Raw genomic sequence first — 20,097 nt, forward strand, 5'->3', positions numbered from 1 at the left:
GCGCTGCAACAAGGAGCCTGCGCACCACAACAGAGATCCTGTGTACCACAACTAAGACCTGACGCAGCCAAAAATAAATAATAAAATATACTCTTAAAAAAAAAAGCTTTATGCCAAGACAATTCTATGGGGGGAAAGAACAGTCTTTTCAACAAATGGTGCTAGAACAAATAGATATGCACGTGCAAATGAATGAAGTTAAACCTCTTCTTTAGGTCACACATAAAAATTAATACAAAATGAATCACAGACCTAAATATAAGACTTAAAACTACAAAACTCTTAGAAGAAAACGTAAGAGTAAATCTTCATGATCTTGGGTTAGGCAAAGTCCCTTACAACACCAAAAGATGAACAAACAAAAAAGCAACAGATGAAAAAGTAAACTGGACTTCATCAAAATTAAAAACTTTTGTACTTCAAAGGACACTACCAAGAAAGTGAAAAAGCCCACAGAATCACAGAATGAGAGAAAATATTTGCAAATTATATATAATTAATCATAATACTACATGTATATATCTTACAACTCAACAATAAAAAGACAAATAACCCAATTGAAAAATGGGCAAAGAATCTGAACAGACTTTATAAATGGCCAGTAAGCACATGAAAAGATGTTCAACACGATTAGCTATTAGGGAAATACAAACCCAAACCACAATAAGATACCACTTCACACCCATTAGGAGGGCTATAACTGTAAGGACAGATAATAAAGTGAGGATGTGGAGAAACTGGAACCCTCACACATTACTAGTAGAAATGTAAAATAGTGTTGTCACTTTGGAAAACAGTTGCGAGGTTCCTGAAGATGTTAAACGTGAAGCTACTATATGATCCAGCAATTCCACTCCTGGATGTATATTCAGGAGAAACGGAAATGTACGTCCACACAAAAGTCTATACACTAATGTTCACAGCACAGTAGCCAAAAATGAGTGGACTAATGAGTGGACTAATGAGTGGACTAATAAATATGTGGTAAATGTATACAATGGAATTCTTTTGGGCAATAAAAAGGAACTAAGTACTGACACATGCTACAACACTGATGAACTTGAAAAACATTATGGTAAATGAGAGAAGCCAGTCATGAAACAGCACACATTGTCCAATTCCATTTATATAAAATGTCCAAAACAGGCAATTCTATATATGGAAAAGAGATCAGTGGCTGCCCAGGGATAGGAAGGTGTGAGGGAAATGGGAGTGACTGCTAAAAGGTAGTGTTTCTTTTGAGGGTGATGAAGACGTTCCAAAATTGGTTTTGGTGGTCGCACAATTCTGTGAACGTAATAAAAACTAAAACAACCTGTACACTTTAAAGAGTGAATCGTATATGTGCATTATATCTCACTATAGCTATTCACGAAAAGATTGTCTCCTTTTTATAAATAGCAGACAAAATTACTTCCTGAGGCAGCCAGACAACTTTCAATCAGAAGTAGCTATCAACTATCTTCATCGATTAATTTTACTCTTATTTAATCAGTCATTTAAAAAATACCATAAAATACTGGGAAAGTGGGTGATGTTGACACTGAGTCTCATAAATTCTATGACTGATGAAAAGAAACAGCTTCATGGTTGCCTACTGTCATCTTAAGCGATTTATAGTGTTTAAAGAAAAAAAAAAGCTTTCTAGTCTGTGAATGTCCATTACCTTGGCATAGTCCTTCACCACCTACCGCTAGAGCCATGTTGCCTAAATCCGGTAACACCAGATGCCAGACTGGCTACTTAGGAATCACCTGGAAGAGGTGGCATTCTTCCTTAAAAAACAAAGAGTTCCAATTCCTATTCCCTGGAAAATCTGAGTCAGTATACACAGAAGAGGGACCAATAAATCTGTATTTTTAAATAAGGTCCCTTAGTTCCCAGGTTTGGTAACTACGGTCCTAAATCTATCATTTCTTCTATAAAACTTTACTCTTATCCACTTTCCTAATCAGATACATTTATTTCTACAAATTTAGCAGAAAACTACACATACACGTAACAATCTATGCTTGTGTGCAAAGCACCGTAGGGTTGAGGAATATAAAAGACCAGCCCCTGTCGTATGGGGTGTAAAACTGAGTTGGGACGAGTAAAGCTATGCACATTTAAAACAAGAAATGCTAACACATGACAGTGCACAGGCATTATGGGGAAGCAAACACAGCGGTATCCGAGGAGGGAGAAAGGACCGAGCTGGCACCAACACGTCAGCTTCACAGAAAGACCAGGACTTGAGCCGGGTCTTCAAAGAAGGAAAAGGCTCATTTGTGCTGAATACCGAAATGAGTAACACAATTTTACCATCTTAGCAAATAAATTGATTTCGTCATCTATCTTCCCTTTCAGGCTTTGTCCAGACGCACGTTAATCTTTACACATAATTAGAGCACAAAAATCAACTTATATTAGCATTTTACATTCTTCCAAAAACACTCTCTTGTGAAGAGTTCTGAGTCTCTTACACTAAGAAGATGCTCTGGTGATGTACTCTTGTAGTGACTCTCTGTGTCGTATCCTTAAAGCATTTTATCACATTACTTTGGTTGTTTCTCTGCCTTCCACACTATCTCCACACTCCTGCACATAATTCTATAAGAGCAAATATGAATTCTTGTTGTTATATCCTGATCCCTAGCCTAAGTCTTCACACAAGGTAGGTATTCAAATAGTTACTGAAAGAGTGAAATGCATCAATCATGGAGACAAAATTAGGAATCATTTTACCTAAAAAGTTTTACTAAGTATAAATTTATCCCTGAATAAGTTTAACTTATGAGAAAGATCAACATTAAAAAGATGGGGGACTTCCACGGTGGCGCAGTGGTTAAGAATCCGCCTGCCAATGCAGGGGACACGGGCTCAATCCCTGGTCCAGTAACATCCCACATGCTGTGGAGCAACTAAGCCTGTGCGCCACAACTCCTGAGGCTGCGCTCTAGAGCCTGCGAGCCACAACTCCTGAGCCCGTGAGCCACAACTACTGAAGCCCGCATGCCTAGAGCCCATGCTCCGCCACAAGAGAAGTCGCCGCAACGAGAAACCCGTGCACCGCAACGGAGAGTAGCCCCTGCTTGCCGTAACTAGAGAAAAGCCCGCGCACAGCAACGAAGACCCAACACAGCCGGAAAAAAAAAAAAACTCAGACATCAAAATAAGATTTTTAAAAATATAAATAAATAAACAGATGGGCCCACGGGACATCAATAATTCAGTTTCTGAAGTTAGATAGTGGTGATGGCTGCACAACCTTGTGACCATATACTAAAAACCACTGAATCGTACACTTCAAATGGTGAATTTTATGGTGTGTGAATTATATTTCAGTAAGAAAAATTAAAAGAAAAATTAATAAAAATCAGGTGTCAAATCAACTGACAGAGCAGTTTACTTATATGGTATGGCTTTCCTAAATTAAAAGGGATTGCTACTGAGCCAGAAGTTCTCCAAGATCACTAGACTTACGGTCTCCCCGCAACGGCAGAAAGAGCCCTCGAACTAGAGGGACCAGTGTGAACGCTCACAGGGAAGATGGTCACCACTAGGAGACAGGCTAGAAGTAACCTCGCCAAGTCAGGTTTACCAACACACTAGACAGACAGAGATACATTTTCTATGCAAATGAAGTGATGAAGCTAACATTAAATGAAATGGCCCCTTTAAAGAATTAATTTTTACTCTGATACAGTTTTGCAAACCATGACACTTTATATAAGAGACACAGGAAAAATCTCAATTTACTTTTTTTTTTTTTAAAGGATATTTATTTATTTATTTTTGGCTGCGTTGGGTCTTCCTTGCTGCGCGCGGGTTTTTTCTAGTTGCGGCGAGTGGGGGGCTGCTCTTCATTGTGGTGCGCAGGCTTCTCATGGCGGTGGCCTCTCTTGTTGCAGAGCACGGGCTCTAGGCGCGCGGGCTTCAGTAGCTGTGGCACACGGGCTCAGGAGCTGTGGCTCGCAGGCTCTACAGCGCAGCCTCAGGAGTTGTGGCGCACGGGCTTACCTGCTCTGTGGCACGTGGGATCTTCCCAGACCAGGGCTCGAACCCGTGTCCCCTGCATTGGCAGGCGGATTCTTAACCACTGCCCCACCAGGGAAGTCCCTCAATTTACTTTTTTTAATAGAACTCTTCTCACTTAAACAGGAGTTTTATATAGAAACTAATTGCTACTATATGTCACAGTTAAATATATTTACACACTCATACACATGCATATGTACACACTCTGAATTTCTATCTCATTTTTTTTCCTACTTTACTCTTCTTCTGAAACACCTCAGACCTAAGGACAATAGGCATTTGAGCACAAAGGGAAGCTTTACCTTAATTTAGGATTATCGACATATTTCTTAAACTGCTTGACGTTATTCAAAGTTTGTTCAGCCAACTCTCGGGAAGGTTCGACAATGAGAGCTTTTGGAGCATTGGGGAGAAACTTCGCTTGTGCCACCTGAGCGTTACCTTAAGAAAATAAAAAAGATTAGAATACATTCAGATCACACCTCATATACCTTTATTGGTAAAACACGAGCACAAATACTCCAGTATCAAAATTTTAAATAACAATCGCCCAGTGGTATAGGTGATAGTCAAACTAAACAAAATAAAGATTCTTAAAATGAACTACAGATTCTTTAAATCTACTTGCAGTAATTTTAATTGATTATATGCTTTGTGATAAATTAAATGAGCTGTGAAATGCACTTTCTTTAAATAACTGGAAGCAGATTAGGCAGCACAATGGGGTGAGAGTGTGAGCTTTGGAGTCAGACTGCTTGGATTTGAATTCAGTTCTACCACTTATTTGTCCTGTGACCTTGGGCAAGTGACCTCAAGTCCCTACTCCTCAAGTTCTTTGTCTATAAGACTACCTTACAGGGTTGTTATGCAAACTAAATAACGCAGGTGAAACACTTAACACAGTGCCATGGCGCTTAATAAGCACACACATTATAAATGCAACATACCACCATCACCACGACCAGCTTCCCCAAAATGCGTGAACTGAAACCAAATACTTGGAGTTTATGAATTAGGTTTTGAAACTGAATTTTACTGACATGTTCAATAAATATGCATGACTAAACAGGCAAGGGGAGTATCTGTACCTCACTACAAGAAGCCTTACTTACTGGAGTTTTCAATACCCCATTCTTGAAATCTTTACCCTCTCAGGTGCTATACCTGTGTGCTGTGATTTGACAGTGAAACTATCCGGTGCCTTGGAAAGGGCAACAAAACCATCTTTTGGTGGAAACTTAAATTCTTCTTCCCCGAAGTTGAATTTTAGTTCAGCATTCTAGCATTGAATAAAGGAGAAAATGAAAATGCTTAACCTAAGAGCAAACTAACCAATATGAAATAACGAAGATCAAAGTAGCTTATAATCACAGCAAAATGTCTCTAATTACCTTCAAAACACAGGCAGGAAAGAGGCCTTGGTTCTTCATATGTGGTGGTATTTCAAATGCCAGGCCAAGGTCTTTTCCTTTAAAAAAAAAAGAGAGAGAGAAATTGAATTAAAACTACCAGAAAAGAACGTCCACGTGCTCACACCACCGAATCTAGCAGCCGACGCACATTCACACGCCCCCTCCTGTTACTGCGGATTAACTGTGCTAATACCAACCTCTTCACTTTTTTACTTTACTCCCGAAATTGTCCCCTCTCCCTCTCTACAATTTTAATTATTCCCTTCCTACGGGATTGCTTCCAGTAGACACTTGAGTTAGACAAACCTCCCTGAGCTCAGAACTTCCTCCATCTGTCCTTTATTTTTTCTTCTCCTTTTTGTAGTAAAACTACCTGATTTCCATGTTGACTGTGTCCACCTCATTTCACTCCATTCTCTGTTGAACTGATTCCCAATCAGGCTCCCCCTGCACACCCCTCGTTCCACCACAACAGCTCTTTGTCAAGCTCATTAATGATCTCCACTTGCCAAACACAGTAGTTCTCATTGCTCATCCTTCTAGGCTAGACCCGTCATCAGCACTGGACACAATCTGATCCTTCCCTCCTCCTTCAAAAGCTTTCTTTACCTGAACTGCACGACCTCAACCTCTTTTGGCTTTCCTCCTCATTCACTTCTGCTGGAGTCTCCTCAACTTGCCAACTTCTAACCACAAGAATACCCTGGGCCTCAGATCTCTCCTCTTCATTACCTACTCTCATTCCCTAGGTGATCTCATCCAGACCTATGACTGGATCATATATAAGCCAATAACTCTCAAAGATGTATCAGTATCTCCAATTCTGATCCCTCCCCTGAACACTTAACTGTACATTTAACTACTTACTTGATTTCATCACTCAGATGTCTAATAAGTATCTCAAACTTAACTTGCCCCAAACAGAACTCTTAGCATCCACCTGGTTCCCTACCTATTGTCACCACCCAGTGTTTTCAACAAAGCAGCCACCACAGTGATTGTACTGTTAAACTGTTAAAGACAGACGATGGCAATTATCTACTCAAAACCTAACGGCTTCCAATCTCAGTCAAAATAAAAAGTTTGTATCATAGCCTATAAGGTCCTATATGGCCTGGCCTCACCACCTCACTGACCCAAGATTCTACAACCCTCCCCCATGCTCAGTGTTTTCCAGACCCACTGGCCTCCTCACTGTTTAAATACCCCAAGCATGCTTTCATCTCAGGACCTTTGCAATTAGTGGTCTCTCTGCCTGAAATACTCTTCCAAGATATTTCTACTCAAATGTCACCTTCTCAGAGAAGCCTTCTCTGACCCCCCAGAATGCTCTCCAGCCCCTTACCCGGATTTATACGCTCCCTCAGTGCACTGTTCCCACCTAACACATATATTGTCTGTCTCTCCCTATCAGTAGCTAAGCCCCACAAAAGTGTACATAAATTTATCTAGTCCATTTTCTGCTGTATCTCCAGCACCTACCAGCATGCCTGGCACACAGCAAATGCTCAATAAGTATTTGTTCAAAAGAAAGGCAGGGAGGAAGAGAGAGAAGATTGAAGATGGCAAGGAAATTTTAAAAAATCACAAATAATGAATATCATATGTACTCTCTAACAAAATGGTCCCTAGAAAGCTTACCATTTTTGGAGAATTTGACATGCCCTTTATCCATATCTAGGTAACATCCAATGGTATCATGCATAGTGAATTCCTAGAAAACCAGAAAGTCAAGTGCTGTTAATAAAAAGCAAAATTGAAAATAAGGTTAAAAGGTCAAATACAGCTGCATCCACAGTATGTGTTAGTGTTGCATAAAATTCCTTAAAATTCTAACGTAGATTTAAAAAATGCCTAGTACAGCATATCATATATAATAGTAGAAGCATCAGACAGACTTTTTAGCATCAACATGATATTAAGGCTCCTGCACATTACCAGAGATGTCGGCTACCAGAACAAGTGTATTTGGATTTAACATGACTCAAAATAAGAAATGAGAGCAACACAAGTATTAAAGTCAAAGGCAAAATCAAAAGGGGGTGAACACAGAAAACAAAGTAATATACTTTGGAGGGGCTAATAAATGGCATAAAAGAAAAATATTTTTCTCATTTTGTAACATTTCTTCACTGAAGTCCCAATCTGAACTTTCCGCGGAAAATATTCAGAAAATTCACTTGAATTTCACAATCATTTCTATACCCTCAGTCATGTCATGAGTGATCAAGTATGCAAGAAAACTTACTAACACTATGATTCAGTCATTAGTACAACTTACCTCTCCATAATTATCAAATTGTTTATTGTGAGATTTCTTTCCTGTTCCACCAAAGCCAAATCCAAACTTGTCAGTACCTAGATTTTAAAAGTATTTTATAAATGTGGTAAGAGTAAAGTTAAAAGTACCATAAAAGTTCATAAGTTGAAGATATTTTGAAGCACCTACACAGTATTGTGTGGTACATATTAATGCATGCTAACTTTACTGACTTCATTCATACCCTTACCCTTATTCCTCCTGCTTTTATGATGTTATAATATCTATTTTTTGGTACTTCAAATCTTTCTTGGAACAAGGAGGGTATAGGTAAATATTATTATTTCCATGTCTCTAAATATAAACTTTGTATGCTTGAGTTTACTATTTTGCTCCCCACTAAAATAAAATGTTAAAAATTCACAAATGTAAAACAACAAATTCAGTTGATTTTAGAAACACTTACCTAGGTCTAGGGAAGCCTGCATAGAAGACCACCCAACTCTGCACAATCCTTGGTCATGACAGGATACTTCATAGTAGTGTTTCCCTGTAAGGGCAAAATACTTTGAGATTTTTATAAATTATACACTTATGATTCATTTACCATGTAGCTACTTTCCCATTGTTTCTGAATAACAATTTGTATCTTCCAAATGAAGAATGGTAGATCTTCCTGTAACATTAAAAATCTTTCCAGATCCTCGATTCAAAGCTACTTTAAAGAAAGTTCACGTATTAATACATCACCCCAAAAGTTCAGACAAGTACAAATGTTCTTTAAATACCTTTCGTTAATCCTTTAGTAGCTCTACATCCATGCCATTCCTTTACTTCTCTGCTCTGACAACAAAGACCATCTGACCCAATTGCTGGATTTGAGAAAAACACAGAAAACCATGTCAATACAGATTACATAAATCACGCATTCTGAAATAAGGATCGTTCAGTCTCACTGATAAGATAATTCATTACTTGGTGCAATGTTCCAGGGACTGAGACTTGCTGATTCCTGAAGGATAGCAATGTCTTCCCCATGAGTAGCTGCCCTCATTCAGCCCCTGGAGGGCGGTGGCTTACGTTGAGGACTAGTCTCTCTACTGTTATCTGTTGGCTAGGACAGGATTTTACCACAACAATTCTAAAAAGGCATCAACACAGCACCTAACCTGACTTGTGCTACCGCAGCTGCATCACCAACACACGTTTAGACAACTATTCTCTAGAGTCCTTTAAAGAAATGGATACTAAGGATGACGCAGCACCCACTCATCAATACTTGTTGCTCTGACTTTATGCCGAAATTAGAGCTTGAGTGAATGCTACACTAAAAGAAAAACAGAAACTCTGGCTTGTTCCCTAATCCGTGGATCCAGAAACCATAAAGGGAAAGCAGGAAAAGCCTGAACAAATAACCCTGTAGCTGTTATTTGCTAATATTAGGGCTCTAAAAGATGAAGTTCTATGTTATACATCATAGTCAGTCATAGTGCTTATTGGTGCTTTTTGGCGTTAAGTAAAGCATTTGGCTTTTGTCTGTACTGGAAACTATAACTTCCGTCCTGATTCAGGCTTGCAAATCATATTCGCCACCTGAATGTAGAAGAAATGTTTTAAAAGAGCACCTCGGCACACATTTCCCTTCACTTATAAGAAATTCAATTATTTATTCAAAGTATAAATTCTTATTCATATGGGTACATTATATAAACCTCTGAACTTTTAAAAAAGTTCTCTGACAAGGGTAAATCATAAAAATTTTTGTATTTAAAATGCTTTATGCATATATACATATATAAACTTTTACATAAGTTAGATATCACATGGTAGAGAGCAGCAGCGTGGGGTTGTTTGTTTCTGTCATGATTCCTCAAGGCCCATTTACCTTTCTCTGCATCCTGATTTTCTTACTCATGGACACCTGGAGAAAATTCCTCCAAGTCAACTCTGCAGTTGCGACTTATTCTTCATAACAGCTCCACAAGTCCTTGGATACACCCCAACCTTTGTTTGCCATGCTAGCAGTATCGTTTACTTTACTGGCAGTTTTTATCATTACAGATAATGTGGCATCAAACAGCTTTGAGAGTATATTCTTACATACTGGCACTTTCATTCCAATGAGCTTGACCTTCCGGGAATATATGTTTTTTCAATATTAACAGGTAACGCCAAACTCCTTTCCAGAGAGGCAGTAATTTGTAAGTCGGTTATCCCCCTTTTGGATTCTTGCCAATCAGACGGGTATAAAACAACATTCACTGTAACTTTAATTTCCATTTCCCTGCTACCTGTAAACTTGACCTTTGTGTGTTTACTGCCATTTGGATCTGGTTCTCCTGTGAACTGCCTATTCACATCCTTTGCCCATTTTCCACTGCCTGCTTATCTCTTTCTTACTAAAACAGGTGACACTTTATCTGCCGTCAACACAAGAACCCCTTACCAGTTTACAAGGATTCTTTATCTTTCCTCAACATTGCATTAAAAACAAGTTTTTGAATCACAAATGTGCTGCTGAAATCTATCCACTTACCAAAAGCAGATCCTCTGTCATACGGGTTCATTTGCCATTTGTTCAGCACTAAGCAAATTAAAACAAGAAAAGTTAACCCCAAACAAACATAATTTAAAACAGTCTACAAAAAGTAAAGCAAATATTTAATATTTTATATGGTATCTTAACTCCTCTAGTTCCAATATGGTTTCACACACTATTTGGAATGTACGATTAAAATTGCCGCTGTTTTTATTAAAGGCAAAACTGAAACTGAAAACTGAAACAAGCCAAAAATAATAGTCACTGGCCCATCCAGGGCAACCTCTTCTGCTCACGTGCTTCAGTGCCTTTTTATTAGATGGCACTGATCTTTGTCATAACTATGAAAGCATTAATAAAATGAAGTTCTGGTGACTTCAATCATAACGAAAATAACCCACCAACATATCAGAATCTAATTATCACTTTATCATTATTAAAAGAAAAGCAAGTCCTTTATTTTAAATAATTCATAAGTCACAAAATCTTTTCCTCCTCACTTTTATGGGATCGGCATTTTCCTTTTCTAAAACATCTTAAGAGTCTGGATAAGCAAAGAATCACAATAGGTAAAGAGAATGCTATGTGTTTTCAAGCCCAATTTCCACCCAAGGTAGAAATCTTTTCTAGATTTTTTCTGGTCAAATGATATCTATCATCTGCTTAAACACCTGGAATGATGGAGAAGTAACGTTCTCTTGAGGGTCTCTATCCATTGTGGGCTCAATCAAGCTACTAGGAATTAAATAGTATTTTCTAGAACAATTATTCTCTCTCCAGGTCCCAACAATGATTTAACAATTATACCACCTCCCTTTTTTATTTGTTTCTCCATGTTTAAATATCTAGCTTCCTTACTCCTAATAGGACATGATTTTTGGAACTGCAACCATTCTGGTTATCCTTCTGTGGAAGCAGATAGGATCCTTCTCTTTCATCACTCTCTCTGATAAATGATGGTTTATAGTTGCTACAAATTCTGAGACTATTTTTAAACAGACTAATAGTCTAAATAGTTCATATCCATTATCTCACAATTCATTTATAAATGAGTTGATTCTACAAACTATGTAACATTGTTACTTTCAACTACTGAGAAGAAAATGTTGATATGCCAGCTCACTCCACTTAAGCCTGCAATTTTGTCACAATCCTATTTTGTATCATGAAACAAAAGTGACTTAAAATATAACAAAACCATAGATTACTCAAGATAGAATGGAATTCACAAAGCATTTAATAAAAGCAACAAAATTTAAAGATGAGAAAACTAATGTAAGATTGTTCATGGCACAGACAGGACCAGTCTCCCTGGAGATAGGACTGAAAATAAGAAACTGACTTTAAAATGTACACTTTACATTTCAGCCTCCTGGGCTCCTTCTTTCTTATGTTAAAGGAAAATGCATGCCTCTTTTCCCTGTAGAAGGCAATATTTCCTACCACCATGGGTTTATACTCTATCAACTATTTGTAAAATCTTTCCTTAATGCCTTTGTAAAATACTGTACCAATTTATCTTCAATATTATGCATAAAGTTATCAGGCTAAGAAAAACATTAAAATAACTAAATATAATTTCTAAAATGTCAGTGTTTTCTCAAAGACAACACTGTTAGTATCTTAGGAGGGACAATCTTTCAGTGTTTATGCTCTAAATAGGATGACATTTAGGATGACATTTAGCATCCCTGGTTTCCAGGGCACCAAATGACAATACCATCCCCTGGATATTGACAATAAAAATGCACACTCAAATTTCACATCTGGGGCTTCCCTGGTGGTGCAGTGGTTAAGAATCTGCCTGCCAATGCAGGGGACACAGGTTCAAGCCCTGGTCTGGGAAGATCCCACATGCAATGGAGCAACTAACCCCTTGAGCCACAACTACTGAGCCTGCGCACCTAGAGCTCATGCTCCGCAACAAGAGAAGCCACCGCAGTGAGAAGCCCATGCACTGCAACAAAAGAGTAGCTCGCCCCACCTAGAGGAAGCGCGCACACAGCAACGAAGACCCAACGGAGCCAAAAATAAATAAATAAAATCAATTTATTAAAAAAAAACTTCACATCTGTAAATGCAAGGAATGAGAATTACTAATTTATACAAAAGGAAATTAATAATATGCAAAAATTACCTGAAGCACCAGTTTTAATTGTCGCTTTTCCTTTTTTGCCTTCTTGTTGGTCTTTCAGAGTTTCATAAACTATCTGGATAACTGGAATACTGAAAGCCTAGCAAATAAACAAGAGTTCTCTATATTAGCATTCAGATATCAGTGACAGTTCAATAATCAATATAAATTACAAAAATCATGCACGCACCTTAAATAATGACACACATTCCTGAGCACTGCTCCAATTTGCCCAAACCCAAAATACCAGTAAGATAACAAGAGTTGACTGAATGAAGGAAATAAGAACCAGCTGATAGCCCAAAACAATAAACAATGGGGACCCACAGAATGAACTAAACTAAAAAGGGTAAATATTATTCTGACAAACCGTTTCTCTAGTCTAGGCCAGCAAGAGATCAACCTCTATTTGCAACTTCTTTATTACTAGAGCCACTGCATTAAAATTCAGAAGTGAGTATAAATACTAAAGATACTGTAACTCTTCCTCCAAGACCAGTTTTAAACTATATTCTTAAAGCCATACTCTTATAAATCTTATTTCAGAATGAGCTGGCAACAAAAATATTGTTCTCTGTGGCAAGCAACCACTTTTTACATTTTGGAAGGAGGGTACTTGATTAAATACTTCAAAGTAAAAGCCACTGTTCTAAGTTGCTTTAAAAATCAACTCTTACCGGCTTCCCTGGTGGTGCAGTGCTTAAGAATCCGCCTGCCAATGCAGGGGACACAGGTTCGAGCCTTGGTCCAGGAAGATCCCACATGCTGTAGAGCAACTAAGCCCATGAGCCACAACTACTGAGCCTGTGCTCTACAGCCCGCGAGCCACAACTACTAAGCCCGCGTGCCACAACGACTGAAGCCCGCGTACCTAGAACCCGTGCTCCGCAACAAGAGAAGCCACTGCAATGAGCAGCCCGTGCACCGCAACAAAGAGTAGCCCCCGCTCACTGCAACTAGAGAAAGCCCGCGTGCAGCAACGAAAACCCAAAGTGGCCAAAAATAAATAAATAAAATAAATTCATGAAAAATAAAATCAACTCTTAAAAAGTAAGTCAATTTAAGTTTATTACTTACACCAGTTTTTCCACTTCCTGTTTCTGCAGCCTAAATGAAAAAGAAAAAAAAAGTTTAAGTTGTCAGTTAAGGAAATCAAATTAATGTGATACCATGTAGAAATCTTTAACAATTCACAAGCTACCTTTATTTCCACAGTGTCTCCAGATTATTAAGATTTCCTCATTCAACTTTATTGCCAATCTTGCCATTCCTCTTCCATTCCCTCAAGAATCTGTTCTCCCTTTTCTTTTCCCATTGCTACCATTCAAATCTAAACCCTTATTATTCTAACCAAGATTATTATAAAAGTATCCTAACAGTATCTCATGTCTTAGAGCTACACTACAAGCTGCTATCAAAGCAGTCTTCATAAAAACACAATTCTAACTGTGCAACACATCCCTAGTTAAACACTTCCAATGATCCACACTGCCAACAAACACCCAACTTCTTTAGCATGACACTGAAGAAAGGGCACAAGTAATCTGACCCACTGTATACTTCTCATCTTATCTCAAGTTACACTCTCCACCCCAGACACACGTATTTTATGCTACCATCGAAGTGAATTACTCTGGGATCATATCCTGCATTCTCCTATTCACGGTTTTTGTTGATGTGCTCTCTACCTAGAGAGCATTTCTCCTTTATCTTCCCTTGTCCAAAATCTACTTCTTCCAAGCAGAGTCCTTTATGATTCCTCAAGCAGAAGGGTAACTGGACCCCACCTGAATCTTTTCATACTTTGCATCTCTCAGGCAGGTGCCACATTTTCCCTTGTATGACATTTATCCATGTACATGTCTTACTGTGCTACTGGGTTGAAGCTTCTGAAGGGCAAAGACTGCATTTTATTCACCTTTGTGTTCCCCACAACTTCTACCTAATTACTTTGAATGCAGCATAGGTAGCTTAAATGTTTGTGAATAAATAAAATTAATTTGGTGAAAATACCATTTTTAAGCCTATGGAGTTCTTAAAGTGGGTCACAACAGCCCCAGAATTGTGTTTCCCCAGCTTCCAATGACCTCACCACATTTAAACATACCATAAGGACATCACCTCCTCCTAGGATCAGTGGGATGGACTCAGCCTGGATATCAGTCGGGAGACTAAAAGAATCATATTTTGAAGAATTTTAGTTAATTAAAAAAAAAATCACCTAAGCTAATTAAGTCATGTTAAACTATAAACCTAAAAGAGAATTTTATTTGGTAAACACTACCAATCTTTTTCAGCTAAAAATATATCAACGTTTAGAAAGGAAACTCTATGATTTAAAGAATCACAGGAAAAAACTGAATTTCACTTACCCAACTGGGCCCAAAAATATTTGCTAAAAACACTAACCACTATTTAAATTGAAAAACATTGTTGTCACAGGTATATTTAAGCTTTTCAAGATGGAGGTACTTACAGCCAATCCATCTCCTCCACAGCTTGAGCAATTTCAGGCATAACACCCATCTCTGCAAACAAAAATTCATTTTAAAAACTACACAGACTAAACTTAAATCATATTGCTCTTAAAATTACTGTTCAGTGGGGAAACAGGTTTGAAGCATAGCTCAGTTACATAGTATCTGTTGAGTATAAATTTTGGAGAAAGACTTGAGTTCAAGTTCAAGCTCTCACTAGCAATGTGACCTTGGGCAAGCTATAAAGCTATTTCGTCACACAAAATGGAGCTAATATTGCTTATGTTGTAGGAATATGGGACGATTACAGATAATCATATGAATGCATCCGGCACACAGTTATCACTCAGTACATAGCATCCACCAGTGAGTGTTTCCTCCCTATGACTGGTGAAAAATCTGCCAGAGTTGGAAAGTTCTAGACCAGTACCATGGTTGTTTCACCTAGAGATAATGTGGAAATCATGTGCCTTGACTCTTTGAGGACCATGCGAATACCCTCAGCGATCTGAGAAAAATGAATAGGTAAGTAGAGAGAGCCCACATTTACAGGCAGTCATAATCAAAACTCTGGCAAACTGAAAAGGGAGGGGCTGCTGGTGAGAACTTGGGTTAACTGGAAATGTCAGCTGAAGAACTACTCTGTTCTTAATTGTTCACATGTTTAAGTAATTTACATCAAAGTGAATCCTAAATGAATAGATCGGGTTATTTCTGATTGGATTTTGAAATTTTATCACTTCTCAAATGAACTGTAGAGGGTATACATGGAACAGTGAGTTGTATTACTTAAATCTCCTTTCAAAATAAGTGATCTTTCTTTTAAGCCTGCATTTTTAAAATGTAGCTTTTATTATTGTTATCTTTACAAAAGTATATATTTCTATTAAAAAATGAACAACACTCAAATATACCCAAGCCCCAGAGATAACCTATTTGGAAATTTTGTATTTCTTGTAATCATTTGTGAAAAGGCATAAAATAAAACTACAATCTGGGCTTCCCCGGTGGCGCAGTGGTTGAAAGTCCGCCTGCCGATGCAGGAGACGCGGGTTCATGCCCCGATACGGAAAGATCCCACATGCCGCGGAGCGGCTGGGCCCGGGAGCCATGGCCGCTGAGCCTGCGCGTCCGGAGCCTGCGCGTCCGGAGCCTGTGCTCCGCAACGGGAGAGGCCACAACAGTGAGAGGCCCGCGTACCGCAAAAAAAAAACACAAAAAGCTACAATCCACTGCAACAGTAGCTTTTTCTTTGTATCAGGTGAGAAAACACATACTAGCAATTAACAATAGATACAACACTAACATTTTGTATAGTAAACTAGTTAATATAAACATTGATGACATGGGAAAGGGTAAAAATCTTTTTCTTTGTATCAGGTGAGAAGACACATACTAGCAAGTAACAATAGATACAACACCAGCATTTTGTATAGTAAACTAGTTAATATAAACATTGATGACATGGGAAAGGGTAAAAATCTTTTTCAGAAAGGCAGGCTCTCCTACCCCTAAATCTCTTCAGAAAAATCCACAGATTGCAAAACTACTCAAGATCAAAAGTTGTATATCCAAGCTGACCTTTTTAAAAATTGCCCCCATTCAAGTCTACGTGTATTCTCTCTCCTACAACGCAAATTGCTTAAAAAAAGGGAGTGATGGTCTTCAATATGCTTCATACAGAATACTGCAAGCAGAAGCTGCTTGTGAAACTATTATATTGCAAGCAGCAACCAGACAGTTTTCAGCAAATTCCAGGCAATTTCTTGTTCCATTCTGGTCATGTTTTCTGCAGGTTTGCTTTGAAACCATGTATTCTTTAAACAGAACATTTTTAACGCTCAGAAGAAAAATAGGAATATTCATGCTCTTTAATTCCACTTTTGTCTCTATTTCACATCACAGACTCTTCTAGTCCTTTACTCTAATATTCCTGAAATCTGTGCATGACTCCCAAAGAAGTGAACCTATCAAATGACAACCTGGAACTGCTCTGCACACCTTGGCTCTGAAATCTTGTTTGAGGAGAGAGCTGGGGAAACAAAAACAGCTCCCAGTCTGAGCAGATTTCCCCTTGCCTATTATGAAATGCAACTAAAACAATCGGAAATCCTCTCTCACGACTAAAAACTTGGAATTCCTAATGTTCTAATAGGAGAAAAATGAAGAAAGTACAATACTCTGTTATATCTGAAGTCATCTTAATAGATTAACAATATTAAAAGATAGTAGGCCTAAGTTGATACATTTATTGCTGGATAACATATGTACGACTTTTAGTCTATAAGGCTTACTGCAACTTGTAAAACTGTGGATGTATAAAGGAAGGATGATAAACGAAAAGAGAAAAACAACTGTCGGCTTAGGTAAGCCACCTAAAATTCCTGTTTGGAATAACGGAGGGCATCATCAGCAAATAAACAACGATTTTCAAAATCTGTGATGAGCTGGTGTGTACGCGGACGAAAATGCTTTCCCTTTGGCTTAGATATTCAACGTTACTGTTGATATAATAGACCTTAACCACAAATAAATATCAGGTTTGTGCCTGGAACTTTTAGTTTTGGAAGGGCCTCAAAAAAAATAGATGCAGGATGGTCATTTCCAACTGACCCCTCCCCGCGCCCTGCTGCTTCTCGACCAGGCCAAGCCCCTATCGGGCGCGGACAGAAAAGGGTTCCTGAGCACCACTGCCACGTCAAAGAGCAAGAGGCCGGGGCTCCGAGAGCGGCCGCAGCAACGCCACCGCATCGTTCTCGCAGCCCCGGGTGTCCCGGCAGGACAGCCGAGTGAAGGGTGGCTGGAAGGAGAGAAAGAAGAGAGCGAGCACGGGGAGGCCCGGCCCGGCCCGGCCAGCACCTGGAGGGAAAGGCTCTCCCTGCAACACCGAGGCGCACCGATCGGGCCTCTCGCACCGCCACTGATCAGCCCGCAGTGCGGGGACCGAGGGGACAGCTTTGGACAGCTCCCTCCTGTCCCGCGCGGCACCTGTGCGCCCCCGCCCCAAAGGCTCCCCTCCAGCCGGCCCAGGGCCGAGGCGTGCATCGGGCCGCCCGCTCCAGCCCCAGCTCCGCAGACGCACCGGAGAAAGCCGCCATCTTCGCCCAGTCCTCCGCGTCTCAGCTCGCGCTCCCTCCCTCCGAAAGGACACGCGGCGCGGTAGCGGCCGGCGCTTCCGGCCCCCTCCCCCGGCCCGAGTGTGCTGCTTTCCAAGTCCCGGCAAGGACCCAGCTCCAAAAGAACTGTTCCGACCAAAGAAGAGACCCGCCGCGGACTCCTCGGCGCGGACCCAGTTCAGCTGCCCCTTGCTTTTCCTAAGTAGCCAGGACCCGTCATCATTAGACGGACTCAGAGTTACCTTTTATGTAGAGCATGCTACGTGTCATCAGGAGCACTTTTGCACATGCAAGGAAGCAGACGTTACGTGATGAGGGTCACACAATGGCCCAGACAGCAAAACTGTGCCATCTCTCCTGCCTCGCTCAGACCCCGCAGGCTCTCAAAGATAAGCAGGGCTTTGTGGTGTGTGAATGACCTGGAGAGAACGTACCGAATTCATCGCCCAGAAAACCAGCGCTAGTGAGCGCCTGGCACCCAACAGTCATTTACTAAATACTTTTGACCGATTTCGGTCTCCCAGCCTCCCTTCCCCGGTGTTTGATGGAGTATTGATAATTTCACATTTATTTGACGTCCTTACAGTTTGACTCTTCTCTTTGCAGAAAGATAGGAAAAGTAAACGAATGTTTAATCCTGCCAACAACTCTGTCAGCTTGTATTAGCATCTTTAGACGAAGATACTAAGTTTCAGGAAAATTAAGTAACTTATCTAAAGCCATATATAGCTACTGAATGGCAGCGTGGTCTCTGAGCCACATCCGCCTAACTTCAGGGCCCATGCTGTACCTCATGTGTAGCCTGCCCCAGAATGACATGAGAAAAGTCAAACCCTCAGGCAAGATGTTTTCGATGGACTTAGAACTACAACTTTTGGAGCCATACTCCCTGCGTTTGAATTCTAGCCCTGCCATTTGCTAGCTGTGTAACCTTGAACAAGTCTGGGCTTCAGTTTACTCATTTGTGAAATGACCATGAATAATAGTACCTATCTTGAAGGATTGGTATGAGGCTTGAATAAAATAGGTAAAGCACCTACAACAGTGCACAGCACGTGGTAACAATTTATGTGTTAGCTCTATTATTATACTATTAAATGTAATAGGATTCACCTAAAGTTCCAACAAGGACAATCACTCAGGCCTGCCTGCAGCTTCGCACCTCCAGGGGGCACCATTCACATTATAGTCTATATTCTCATTATATTTTGTATAAATTTATATGTGATACCCCCTGAGAGTTAGGCAATGTAGCAGTTCTGAATAGATGCCACATACGCCATATTTTTCCTCTCTCAAGGGACAAAGCATTTTCCAGGGGACTACTCAGAGAACTCTTGATCTCAGGAGTTTGGGAAGCAAAAGGCATGCTATGAGAAACTGTGACTAGAAGGCCTCAAGGCAGCAGGGCAGGAAAAGAGCCAGAGGGAAGAGAAGCCAGCTGTAGGAGCAGACCACTCTTCCAACAACTGTGGGGAAACCCAGGGCTGACTAGACCTGTGGAGAGTGGACTTGAAGCTCTCTTCAAAGGGAACATGCCCAGGACTTCCCTGGTGGTCCATCGGTTAAGACTCCACACTTCCAATGCAGGGGGCGCAGGTTCAATCCCTAGTCGGGATCCCACATGCCATGCAGCCAAAAAAAAAAGGGGGGGGGAGAATGTGCCCAAGAAAGCTGCCTGGAGAAGCTAAATGATGCAGCAGACAGACCCCCAAAGGACCCTGTTTTATTCATACCTTTTAACCAGAGGACAGACATCACCTGCTTCATGGAAGTTGCATTTGGAGGATACCAGCAGAAGAATCTCCAAGAAACCAACAAAAAGTACCCCTGAGCTAAAAAAAATCGACCTTGGGCATTATTGAGCCAGAGAGCACCAGATTCAGATCACAAAGGCACCAGCCAAATAAGGGTGGGTCTCCTCCTCCCCAAGGGTCGGAAACAACAGCTAATGGTAGAGGGGAGAGCAGAAAAGAGATGGACTGCATCCTTCACCACATTGCTAAACTGGGGAGGGAGGAAGCTGCTGTCATTTTGGTTAAAGTTGTGAGTTATGATCATGACACTGGACCCAATAGTTTAATTACAGAAATGAGACTATAATTGTGATGAAAATAGCCAGGCAACATTTCGTTACCT

General features: G+C 40.1%; 1 protein-coding gene across 2 annotated transcripts in view; it reads right to left on the minus strand.

Moving 5' to 3' along the window:
* Positions 1-18,027, minus strand: part of DDX1 (DEAD-box helicase 1) — a 33,752-nt gene extending 15,725 nt beyond the window's left edge. For both annotated transcript variants that reach the window (XM_019943254.3, XM_019943255.3), the window contains exons 1-13: positions 17,925-18,027; positions 14,842-14,893; positions 14,473-14,536; positions 13,443-13,472; positions 12,369-12,465; positions 10,229-10,276; positions 8,481-8,564; positions 8,159-8,242; positions 7,714-7,790; positions 7,074-7,146; positions 5,412-5,488; positions 5,185-5,299; positions 4,323-4,461 (exon numbers count right to left, since the gene is read on the minus strand). In XM_019943254.3, the coding sequence (XP_019798813.1) occupies positions 4,323-4,461; positions 5,185-5,299; positions 5,412-5,488; positions 7,074-7,146; positions 7,714-7,790; positions 8,159-8,242; positions 8,481-8,564; positions 10,229-10,276; positions 12,369-12,465; positions 13,443-13,472; positions 14,473-14,536; positions 14,842-14,893; positions 17,925-17,940 (956 nt within the window). In that variant the 5' untranslated portion in view covers positions 17,941-18,027. The remainder of the gene's footprint in view (positions 1-4,322; positions 4,462-5,184; positions 5,300-5,411; positions 5,489-7,073; positions 7,147-7,713; positions 7,791-8,158; positions 8,243-8,480; positions 8,565-10,228; positions 10,277-12,368; positions 12,466-13,442; positions 13,473-14,472; positions 14,537-14,841; positions 14,894-17,924) is intronic.
* Between the last annotated feature and the right edge of the window lie 2,070 nt (positions 18,028-20,097).

This window comes from Tursiops truncatus, chromosome 14 (genome assembly GCF_011762595.2).
Source record: "Tursiops truncatus isolate mTurTru1 chromosome 14, mTurTru1.mat.Y, whole genome shotgun sequence".
Lineage (NCBI taxonomy): Eukaryota > Metazoa > Chordata > Mammalia > Artiodactyla > Delphinidae > Tursiops > Tursiops truncatus.